General features: G+C 40.3%; 1 protein-coding gene across 1 annotated transcript; it reads left to right on the forward strand.

Moving 5' to 3' along the window:
• The first annotated feature begins 613 nt into the window (after positions 1-613).
• RAB9B (RAB9B, member RAS oncogene family) lies at positions 614-10155 on the forward strand. The gene is made up of 3 exons (XM_045779421.2): positions 614-783; positions 5435-5506; positions 6662-10155. The coding sequence occupies exon 3, from the start codon at positions 6704-6706 to the stop codon at positions 7307-7309; it is 606 nt and encodes a 201-aa protein (XP_045635377.1). The 5' UTR covers positions 614-783; positions 5435-5506; positions 6662-6703; the 3' UTR covers positions 7310-10155.
• Positions 10156-12925: the final 2770 nt, after the last annotated feature.

The following is a 12925-nucleotide window of genomic DNA, read 5'->3' on the forward strand; positions in this document are numbered from 1 at the left end:
TTTGGAACAGTGCGTTCTACGCCAGCAACATGCCCAGAAACCTCAGGTAATGCTCTCTGTGTGGCCATCTAGAAAGGTAACTTTGAGATTAAAGGGCAGTGTGTCTTCCAGGCCTGAGCTATCAACGTGAACCTTTCTGTTTGGATTGCCAAGAGAATTTCATGAGCAGTGCCCAGCTAGAGGGCCTAGTAATGCGTTGTGATCATGGATTTCCCTGAGTTATTTGAAACCAGTGGGTGTATGTGCTATGCTCTGCAAAAGTAGAGGGTTTGGAGGAAAGGTTAATGAGGTAGGCTGAAGAAGGGTAATTGCAGGAAATGGGGCGTGGCCCCAGGCAACAGAGGAGCTAAGTGGGAGAGCAATATTTGACGGTCCATTGTCATTGTGCCTACTATCAGCGAGGAGAGGAGAGGACAAGGCAGGCCAGGGGTGGACCCTGAGCATGAAAGAAGAGCGAGCGAGCCGGGAGCGCTCGCAACACGCGAGGGCGGGAGGCCGCTACGCCGGGTCTCCGGCTCCAAGAATGGGGCACAAGGAGGCGGCGCGGGCCCCGCCCCCTCCCCTGGCGGGCGCGGGCGCGAGACGCTGCGCGGCGGCGGTGGCGGTGGCGGGCGCGAGCGGCAGCTGTCAGGCCACCAAGGTCCGAGCTGCTCTTGCTGCCCCGCCGAGGACGAGGAGGCAGCAGGAGCGGTGACCGTGTCACTGAGGAGCCGGACTGCCGGCACACAGAGGTGACCTGCCTGGCACTCGCGGCCCCCTCCCATCGCTCTCCCATTGTATTGGGTAAGGTGCGGGTGCGTGGGCAGGGAGAGGGGCTAGCAGCCAGTGAACGCGGGAGGCCGGGAGGTGGGGGGCCTGTGGGAAGAGGGAGAAAGGGAGGTCTAGGTGATCCCCCGGGGCATTTGCACCTTGGGAAAGATGCGTAGGCACTGCAGGGGTCGGAGTTGGGGGGGGTGACGATGGAGGGGGGCGTTGCTGAGTAATTCGGAGCTGCTGCCAAAGCCCCGCAGATGCAGGGCTCCGTGGGGAACGGGTGTGGCTCAGTGCGCATGCGCCACAGCCGCTGGTTCTGAGAGATGGGGATGAGGTGAGATGACCCGGTCCGAGCTTGTTGGAACTGTGCGTAACATCTCACTTTCTAGATCCCCAATGCTAACAGTGACCCTGTCGTAGAGATGACAGTGCTCCCAGTCTCCTAAGGAAGATTCTTTTCCCTGTACTCTGCTCACGTAATGTCACCCAACCTCACCTACCAGTCTCCTGGCAGTCTGCTTGGGAAGAAGTGGCCTGGGGACAGCGCCAAATTGCTATCTAGTGTGCCTTCAGGCTCATAGCCCTCGAGCTGCTGTTTGTTGTGAGGAGTGAAAGGTTAGAGGTGAAATTCCACATTGAACCCTTGCATGTAGGATATAAATATGGTCATAAATGTGGGAATAGCGTTTCTGTGGCATGAGAGCTGTGGCATTTGGACTCAGAGCAGGAATGTAGCTGGTAACTTGTTTGCTCTACACAATGAATCCAGCGCGTCAGAGGGCTTCCCCGCTACAGAACCCTCCCCCACCCCCACCAACAAGCATCAGGTTGTACTGGAAACAACCTACACCATTTAAGGTAGAGGGTCTCAAAGATGCAGTCATTTCTTATTTGTACTGATTTTTACATAAAGTTAAAGAAAGCCCTGCCCAGTTCTCCAATGCAATATTTTCCAAATACTGTGCCAGGAATCAACAGTGAGTTGGGTAGCCCAACCAGTGTGTCACCAAGATGGGCTTTCCCTGTAGCTTCAACCATGGCTCCTCCCCTGTGCAGATTGCCACCAGGGCCACTCTCCCCTGCTGCTCCTTCCCTACTCCCAGCCCTGCAGTACCCCATCCCTCTCAACACTTGCCCCCAAACAAACTGCACTATGGATTTAAGCATCATTCCACCCATGGAAACTGAATTGATGCTGCCAATTTGCTTTTCTATTTCTCTTCACTCCATCATCACACTAAAATGTTCTGTTTTCAAAGGTTTAACTTGTTTCTCATCATTTTACTGCTTCCTTCCACACTTTCCACCACACATACACACCCCTAAGCATCCCCGACTAAATACAATAATTTTAATAAGCTGTGTGGGTGCAGGCACAGCAGATTCAAAAGGTTTCAAGTGTGTTGAAGAACAAAGAAAACTAGGGAGTATTGGTTATGTGAATTTCTAATTTACCTTATAGTCTGAGACTTAGACTGTAAGTGGGGAAAAAAGTGAATATACTATTCTTAGAAAATTCTTGTTAATTGTGGGGAGTGGGGTAAGAAAGGGGAATTGCATCTCTAGGATATTTGAGTTGTTTAAAGGCAGATCTTTCTTTGAATAGGACCAAAATCAGATTAAACATTTTAGTCAAAATCCTAGCCTATATGGGACCCATACAGGATGCATAAGGGATTTGACTTTTCCTGTAAATGTACCTAGGGTTATAAACGAATTCCATTGCCTCCTTCATGCTATCTTCTTTTAAGGTTTGACTTTAATCTGGCATATTCTGGGAGAGGAAAAAAATTTTGGCTTGCTTTTATACTGTGCTAGTCCTTTTTGAGTATGTACTAAAGGATATCACACTTATTTTCAAATGATGATAGTGATAATGATGATGGGGACGCCAGCATCCCCTGAAAACATAATGTGGAGATAATTATACTGCTCTTATATTTGGTGGGGATGGAGAAATTTATATATTTATCTTAAAAATGTAGGGGAGGGAGGGAAACTAGAGCATTGCCACTGGCTTTCAACAGGTGAAATTCCTGTTAAGTCCCATCTAGAAAGTGATCCAGATAAGTCCATAACTTCTGCTCCCTAGTCACAAGTAAATAATAGTGTTTGGCCATCTTACAGAACTGCAGATCTCTTGTGCCTTGGCACCAATTCAGAGGCATTAGTTCTGAGCATCCACCTAAACAGCTAATTAATAAGCAAATATGATAGATTATCCATATGAAGGATATGCTTGCTGCGTGCTGGAGGGTCTTCAAAGACATATACAAACAAGGGTTTTGCCATCCAGGAATTTAAAATTTGGTTGTGTAGGAAAGACATACTTAGGAAGAAAAGGTTTTTAAACAAAATAAGGCAATTTAATGATACCATTTCAACTGTAAGTTATGAGATCTGAAGCTTATATGTTAATTCACAAATTCCTTGAGGGTAAGACCTTGCCTTAAAAATGTATGCATTTCCAACAGTGTCTACACCCAGTGGGTGCTCAAGTGATGAATCTTTGCAAAGTAGGTAGGGAGAAACCAGAGGCAGGGAGAGAAGAGCCAGGAAGTTTTCACAATAGATTAGATGCAAGGAGACGTGGGCCAAAGTGAGGATGGTAGCAGAGGACTGGGAAAGAATATTCCAAGGAAAAATCCACAGGATTCAGTGACTGAAGGCAAGGAGATATGTCTAAACTGTATTCAATTCTACCTTCAGGAGACAAATGGGAGTTGGAGACAGTGGAAGAGAGCGGAGGGTTATCTTAGTAAGGACAGAGCACACAATAGGCACTCAAATGTTTTCTCAATCATCAGTAGCAGGATTGGACCAGAGGACCCTTACGGTGCCTCCGACACTGAGATTCTGTGGTATATGCAGATACTCAAAATTGTTGGGGAACAAGGCCTTCTCAGATATTGAGGAAAGAGAAAAGGAAGAATTGTGATCATCCTACTGGCAGGTCTTTTCTGAGAAGGGTTAATACTGAGTCACAAGGCCCCCAGCAGTGAATGAAAGGAGGTGGAGGAGCAAGAGGAACAAAAATCTCAAACCCAAAATTTCAATACATGCTTACAAATCTTTGCAAACTTCACGAGTTATTCATTTTCCTCCAACTCCTATGATTTAAGTAGGGCAGGTATTATCAGCTCTGTATTTATATAGGAAGATATTGAAACAAAGCAAGATTAAATAACCTGCTCATGTTCCTAAAAGAAATGAATGGCAGAGTAGTGATGAAGACTTTTGTCTCCTGATTGCTGCCAACCCAGGGCACTTTACACGGAGCCGCGTTGCTTTTCCTCCCTTTTCCCCGGTATAGAGCCCATGTACCCAGAAGTTGTATGTGCAAATGACCAAATAGGGAATGCCACAAGCAACTGCAGCGTTATCTCAGATGGTTCTTAATACTTCATCATCGTTCCTGGAGTTGAGTATTTGGTTTCCACATTCACTCAGTCCTTGACCCATCATTTGAGTTTATCCACAGCCAGGAAAGTAGAGTTAGTGAGTTGTTTAATGATGTGAACACCTGTTTGCTAGGAACTTGAGGAAGCTCATTTGGCATGGGCCCTTCGTACTACCAGTACTGTTACCCAAGTTTGTACTTCCTCTGTTCCTTTTTTAAGGGAGCAGTCTGTAAAATTATCCTACAGACTAGTATAAAGGATAAAGAAGTGTGCTAATGCTTGTTACTTGAGCTAATTCCAAAGACAGCAATTTGAGAGCAGGAAAAAAAAGGACAAAAATCAGTAATGGTAGAACACTTGAAAAATTTTTAGAGTAGATCTAGACTAAGGAGGAGGATAAAGCCTATCAATTTAGAAAACATTATTTAAATTCATAATTACTGATTAAGGTCTCTGATGAATTCCTTATTATACGCTTTATCTATATTTGAAAAAAATAACGAGATTATTAGGCAATAGAGATTTCTTACAGTCTTCTTTATTCTTTAGTAAGAAAGAATACTCAACAAATCTAAGAACTTTCTCTTTAGACCAGCACTCTTGACACTGTTTAAATAACACTCTTGCCATAATTAACTATAATGTTAAGTGAAGTTGTGTTTGAATTTAATAAAGCCAGCTAAATACTAAAACCTCTGTTCAAGACAGATGATCAAAATTAATGAGTAAAATAATTAGCCAAGAGAATGTATTGTAAACAGGGAATCTCCTAACATAATTATTTCTTCTCTGATCTTGTGGAATCAATTTCAGAGACAACTTCGAGACAGATTGGTGAATGCATTAATAACTTTCTTGGAGATGGGAGCATTGGTAAACATAAAGGGAAGGAGTTTCATCTCTGACTTAGAATTTCAACACGTCTTAGACTCCTCTGTGCTTTCCCTTTCCTGAATATCATCTATTGTGAATATCGGCTACTTCTTTTGATTTACCTTTACTTTGAATGAAGAGTTCAATGGAGGGACAATATAAAACTTTATAAGCTGTATGAGGTACACTCATTAGGACAAGTTAAAGTTCTTGCAATAATATTATTTTGTCCATGTTAAGCATTTGTAGCATTTTGAATTCTTAAGTATATTTGTGAAAAGCATCTTCTTCAGGTAAGTAAGTGGAGGTGGGTCTGTTTCTTTCCTGACTTGAGTATATTTATATATAGCCTTAACTTTGTTTTATTATAGATTTTGTAAAATAATGTTTCCCAATCCATTTTCTAGAAACCTAAAAAGAAAGAATAAAACAACAACAAGGAAAAAAAAAGACTAAAATTGTGGCAAAGACCCAACTGGGTAGGTATATATATATATTTTTTTTCATTTGATCTCTTAAAGAGGAATATTTAGAAAAACATATAATTATTACACACACACCAACATAATACTAAGGACTAATGAGGCTTTTTAAAATTACATTTCAGTTGTGTGTGCTTCCAGAAGCTCTTTTGCATGTGCTGTTTTGATTAGTAATTGGTTTTCATCTCTTTGGGTCTCTTGCATAAATAACACCCAATTAACATCATCATTGTTTTGTTCCCACAATGGACCTAGTGTGAAAGTACTTAACAAAATCTAGTACCAGTTAGTTGTTCAGTAAACATTTGATCTTTTTATTTTAAGATGCATTCTAGATATTCCATGTGCAGACACGTTATGAGGTAACAAGAAGGGTACTGCATAGTTATTAGCACTTTAATGTTTACAGTATATTTTCATTGGTGCCATTATAGAATTAGAACCTAAATCTAAAAATTAATAAGTTATTCAAGGTCTTTTTCCTAAGTGAGAGCTGTTATAATGATCCCAGTCAATAATCATCAATTTACATGTCGTTGTTCCAGAAGAAAAGACTATGGAAGATCCTTTATTTGTGTGGGTATCTGTATCAATGCAAGTATAATGAGGCAAATGCCTGAAGAAACTTGACCTTTATCTCTCTTCCAAGTTCTGGGGTCCAGTCTATTGTAGCCCCAAACTCTACTGACAGAATTAAAATTTCAGCTTATGCAGCTTCCTTTCCTCAATAATTCTTGGGTCTGTCATGAACAGACTTCAAACTCCAAATCAATGTAGTACTATTTGCCTCTTGTTTGGAACTGTCAAACTGGAAACTAATAATATGGTTACACATTTGAGTGGTATTCCTGTTCTAGGTTCTCTCCCCTAGAATAGGGTCAGAACTGAACCAAATTATAGCAGCATCTGCTAGTCCATTTACCCATGGCATTCAGCCATTTTCCTGGCACAGGTGAAAGACCTCAGAAAAACAAGACCTATTTTCCCTTGTATGCAAAAGGATTTTATTCCTTCTGCTGTACTATACAGTTAATGAGCATGAATCAAGAGAGGTTAAATTGGTAGGCCATATAATTCAGAGAAATTTACTATGAAGTTGATTTCAGTTTCAGGTTTAACTGTTTTCCCTCCTACCTTTTCTTTTATTTTCAGGTTCTCTTGGTTATAAACTCCTCCCCATCTGGTGCTGCAACAATGAGTGGGAAATCCTTGCTCTTAAAGGTTATTCTCTTGGGTGATGGTGGAGTTGGGAAAAGCTCGCTTATGAACCGTTATGTAACGAATAAATTTGACTCCCAGGCTTTTCACACCATAGGGGTAGAGTTCTTAAATCGAGATCTGGAGGTAGATGGACGTTTTGTAACTCTCCAGATCTGGGACACTGCAGGGCAGGAACGTTTCAAGAGCCTTAGGACACCCTTCTACAGGGGAGCAGACTGCTGCCTCTTGACCTTCAGCGTGGATGACCGGCAGAGCTTTGAGAACCTTGGTAACTGGCAGAAAGAATTCATCTACTATGCAGATGTGAAAGACCCTGAGCACTTCCCCTTTGTAGTTCTGGGTAACAAGGTAGACAAAGAGGACAGGCAAGTGACTACTGAGGAGGCACAAGCCTGGTGCATGGAGAATGGGGATTACCCTTATCTAGAAACAAGTGCCAAAGATGATACTAATGTGACAGTGGCCTTTGAAGAAGCTGTCAGGCAGGTGTTGGCTGTAGAGGAACAGCTGGAACATTGCATGTTAGGTCACACTATTGACTTGAACAGTGGCTCCAAAGCAGGATCCTCCTGCTGTTAAAAGCAGGAAGCCTTTTAAAAGTGTGCCCCAAATTGTTCAGTCAATAGTGTCAGAATAACTGTGCCCCTCTAAGAGGGCACACACACAAAAGGGTAAGAGAGAAGGTTGTGATTGTGTATCAGAGCCTTTCAAATTGAGGTTGTAGAGTGATTAAAAAAAAAAAAGCTTTATCAAGCCAAGTGTATTTTGCGTGATTTCTGCTGTTTCCTTCTTGTGTGTATCAGGACATTTCAGAAAGCTTCAGTCCTGAGAGATTTAAATATTTTCAAATCACAGTTTAAACTTAGAACCCAGCAGCATGAAGGAGTTAAAGAGCTACAGCTATCCCTTAAAGCGTTCCATTAGTCAACGAACAAATGTCACCATGGACTCTAGGCAAGCAGTTTCTGACATTTCTGCCAGAGGAAGGAAAAATAAGACTCTGAGCTGTATCAGAATAAAAAAATAATAATGCAAACGAGGATGACCTAAGCTTCAATTATAAAAAGGTTGTGATAATTAGATATGTAAGAGTATAATGATGTACACTGCCTCGTTTGAATCCTTATATATGGTTTGCTCCCATTTGAGCTTTTCAAAAAATATCTCAATAAGAGCTACACTGACGACACTGGAAATTGATTATACGCTTTGTGTTTGAAGTAACAGGGTACTAGTGAATGGATTATGCTTCAATATGCCAACCACCCTTGCAAATAAATGGTTGGTCTGCTTTTACTTTGTAAGTCGACTTTTGCTGCGTAGGGATGTTGCTTCTCTGACAACCTCTTATCAATTTAGCAATGCTGCTTAGTATATGGCTTTGGATGCAATGCTCTCGGCTCATAATTTTGATGGTCCTTTGGTCCACTGTGCTCTGCTCTCAGAGAAACCTTCAGAAAAGATTGGGGGATAATGGGCTTTTCTTACAAGTTTCCTTAACTCAAATACTTACTATAGAAGGAACGAATATCTTGTATGTTGCACTGTTTGGAGGGCCAAACTAGGACACTGAAAGTAACAAGAGAGCAGACTTTAACCCAGTGGTAGACTGAATTTCTCATAGAGTTGTCCAACAGTGGAATGGACTGCCTTAATAATGAACTCCCTTCCAATGAAAATATTCAAGAAGATACTAGATGACCATCTGTTAAAATGCCATAAAAAGAATTTCTATCCTGCCTAGATATTTGGCTTAAGGTCCCTTTAAGCTCTAAGTTCTATGAATCTGCAAGGTACAAACTATGTTTCAGTGCCATGTTATCATTAGATGTTTCTTAAGACAACAGCGAAGACTTTGGGGAGAGACTTTTAAAATTCTCAAACTATTCTGGGATCAGCATTTAACAGCAACTACACAGCTCTTTCTTTTGCACCATAGCAGGATGAATTCTTGAGCTCTGAGTAGTCGTTATGTGCCCTGATATAAATATCCTAAAAATACCATATTAAAATACAAAGATGGTTTGTTAAATGTTGATTACCATGACTGCTAGCTATATACTGTATTACAAGTATGCAGTCTAGTTCTTGTTGGTTGATCTGTTTGTCCTGCAAAGCTTTTAATCTGTACTTTTAAAACATCTATGTTAAAAAAAATAGTGACCCAAGGTAGTGAGGGACAGTTAGAAGTGACCACCCCCCCCTGCAAAAGAGACAGAGGCAGGGGAGGAAGCAGGAGCTTTCACAGGAATATAGCCTAGAACTCTCCATTGTAGCCACATATGGAATCAGCCTTACATGTGGGACCTTATGTGCTTTAAGAGCTCTGGGACTTTTTGGCTACATACACAAGTGGAAGACGGTATCTCAACCCCGTCATACTCAATATTTCCCATTTAAATATAGTCCTGACCCCATTGTCAAAGTAATTTTGATGCCAGAAGTTGAAGCCAGAACTGGGACCCCACAGCTCTTAAGTATTGGTCCCTATCCTGCCTATGCCTATAGCCAGCTACACTGGTTTCCAAGTTCTATGATTGTTTTGCTACAATCATGTTAGGATGAGAATCTGTACATCAGAACTGTTAAATGCTAATTGTTTTTAAGTGCATGAGACCTGGGGCCTTCTCTTTCTACTTGCACTCTGCTTATAATAGTTTCTATTTGTAGATCTCAGGCTTATATAAAGACCTCCATCCACTCACAAAAGTACTTGTCACTATTAGAATGGCATGTGGTCATTTAAGTAAAAAAATTACGTGGGTATCCTATTCATAGACCTCCTGTCTAACCAAGGCAAGTGTTAATTTTATTGACAGGTCATCTGAAGCCCCTTTCCTCTTAGCCATACCGGTTTTCTTCTGCCAAATCACTACACAATATCCTAATGAAAGCTATTAATATTAAATGACAAAAACAGTGGCATTTTGGTGAGTAACACTCAGTGGGGTGCTGACATATGTTTGGGTAAGATTATAAAACACCAAAGGCTGGAATCTGTGAGTACCAGGAACTGTGCATATAGGCTTAGAAATTGTATACGCTAGAATGTGCAGTGCAATATTTTCAGAAAGTTTTTTTTTAATGAACACTGGATTTTTTGAATAAGACATTTCTAATTGGAGCTATACTGTTTTTCAATAGTCCATTAAAACATCATAAAGAATATTTATTTGGTTTATTGTCACGTATTGGGCTACATTCAGGGGGCCTCAGATTCCATATGTCTTCAGTGGATTGATGAATTTCAGGTTAATTTGTGCCTGCCTCAGCCATCTCTACTTTACCTTGAGGTATTCCACGATCCTCTCGTTGCAGGTGCTGCTAAAAACTCAAAATTGTGTATCAGATATTTTGTTCCAACTGTAAAAAAATCATCTGTGTTAAAGTGAATAAAAAGTGCATTTTGAATAACCAGTATACAACGTTTGTGCTTCTTCTCTGCCTTTCTTTTTTCGAGCAACTGGTGGGCATGACAGATAGTGCCAATCAAATCACTCTTCGAGACTGCACTGCATGTGGCCTCTGGATCATGTTTTCGCCGTGGTACCCCAATCAGCCACAACCTAATGATCAGAGAGATAGGTTGTACCGATTGGGAAGCAAACTCTAAAGATTAAGGTGGGGAGGTTCCTTTTATTTTATGTCACTTTTTAATGCGTGAAGAACGCCGAGACTGGAAATTGGATCTTGACTCTCCACTCTACTTCTTCGTTATAATTTAAAACAAATGTTAAACCATCACAAAATATAAACAGAGTATACATAGTCCTTTTATCTTCTTGGCTGATATACTGTCCAGATCTTAGGAAAACACAAAAATGTAGGTGAAACAAATCAGAAAACAAAGGGTAATTTTGTTAAATAACTCTGTTCTCTTGCTTCTCACATACTGGACTTTAAAGATACTTGCCTTAGTATCAAATGGCTTGAATATCCATAGTGGTGACTTTTAAATCATGGGCACATATCTCTCTGCAGCACATAACTTCATTACATTGATTCCATCTATCACAGATTCAGACTTCTCCCCTTCCTCTACTTTTGCCTGTAGGGACTCTGGGCAATTGAAATCATAGGGGGGAAAAAACAGATTTTTCTTTTTTTTGCCACGTGTACTGTTTCCATCCTGAAGATAATTATTTAACAAATTATCAGACCATGCTTCAAATACAGCACCTGAAATCCTTTTGATTAGGCTATAATGATGCAGCTTTTAGGCTGTAGAAGATCAGAGATTTATAAGCCTCTTAAAAAAGATTTGCTCATCCAAAACTGATATTTTGAAAGCAGAAAACTAGCTTTCTGTCTTCGTTGTTTTTCTGCTTGATTCATAATTCATGGGGAAATCTCCTCTGGATGTCTTAACAAATAGTATAGCTCCTTATTTTTGGAAATAGTTTGGCTATGATCCTTCCAGGAAGTGGAGGGTGTGGAATAGATGGGTTTCTCTTCAATTCTATAATTGAGTTTTAAAACACACTGGAAAATCAAGGCAGCAATTTGAGTAAGGTCAGGGTGGGAGTTGGGGTGGCATCTCTACTTTCATTTAATTACCTGCAGTAGTTCTAATTGCGTCAGGTTTTTTTGTTTTGTTTTGTTTTGTTTTTTACCTCAGTGATCCTCATAAGCATTTCACTTTTTTTCTCTTCTTGCTATGGACATTTAGGATTCATTATAGTGGAGTGCTTTTCTCACACGTGATTTAAGGGCAGATAAACTGTGATATACCTTTTGATAAAATGTTAATATATTTTTTCAAAACTGGTCTTTTGGGGGCACCTTTGTGGCTCAGTTGGTTAAGGGTCTGCCTTTGGCTCAGGTCATGATCTTGGGGTCCTGGGATTGAGCCTCCCACCCCAGTTGGGCTCCCTGCTCAGCAAGGAGTCCGCTCTCTCTCTCCCTCTCCCTCTGCTCCTCCCCCCACCCTGCTCATATGCTCTCTCTCTCTCAGATAAATAAAATCTTACCAAAAAAATGGTCTTTTTTCCTCCTGCTTTTATTGAAGTATAATTGACCAATAAAAATTGCATATATCTATTTATCCAAAGGATACAAACATAGTGATTCAAAGGGGCACCTGCACCCCAAAGTTTATAGCAGCAATGTCCACAACAGCCAAAATATGGAAAGAGCCCACATGTCCATCGACAGATGAATGGATAAAGATGTGGTATATATACAATGGAATATTACTCAGCCATGAGAAAGAATGGAATCTTGCCATTTACAACAATGTAGATGGAACTAGAGGATATTATACCAAGCAAAATAAATCAGCCAGAGAAAGACAAATATCATATGATTTCACTCATATGTGGAATTTAAGAAACAAAACAGATGATCATAGGGGAAGGGAAAGAAAAATAAAATAAGATGAAATCAGAGGGAGACAAACCATAAGAGACTCTTAACTCTAGAAAACAAACTGAGGGTTGCTGGAGGGGAGGTGGGGGGTATGGGGTAACTGGGTGATGGGCATTAAGGAGGGCACTTAAGGTAATGAGCACTGGGTGTTGTTTGCGACTGATGAATCACTAAACTCTACATCTGAAATTAGTAATACACTGTATGTTAATTAAATTTATTTTAAATGTTAAGGAATTGTATATATTTAAGGTGTTCAACTTGACAATTTGATATATATATGCACTGTGAAATCATTACCACAATCAAGCTAATTAACATATCCATCACCTCAGGGTGTTTTGTTTGTTTGTTTGTTTTGCTATTTTTTAAAATTATTTCAGGTTACCGTCACCAATGAAGCCCTCATTCTTTACTCCTTTCTCTTTAAGAGAAGGAAGGGATAATGATAGAAGCTAGGTATATTTCAAGAATGAAAGAAATTTTTAAGTGTCTCTTCATTGATATGTTTCCAAAAATGTTGAGCAAGGATCTGACTTTTATTTTGCTGGTGGAGGTGGTGATGTTTGTATGAGGTTTTTTTGAGGGATGAAGGGTTACTAAAGTGCTTTCCCAGTGAGAATAAGTGTCTTCACAGCTCAAGATGTGAAGGAATTGTCATCTTTAGTCATATAGGAACCGCTGCAGTGATCTATGTGTCTTTAAAAATCACTTTGGTTTTCTCCAAAGCAATATAGAGAATTTTGATTCAGTGCTTTTTTATTTTTTTTTTATTTTTTAAATTTTTTTTAAAGATTTTATTTACTTATTTGACAGAGAGAGAGAGAC

The sequence above is a fragment of the Ursus americanus genome, chromosome X (assembly GCF_024610735.1).
Source record: "Ursus americanus isolate L20-20 chromosome X, mUrsAme1.1.p, whole genome shotgun sequence".
Taxonomy (NCBI): Eukaryota; Metazoa; Chordata; class Mammalia; order Carnivora; family Ursidae; genus Ursus; species Ursus americanus.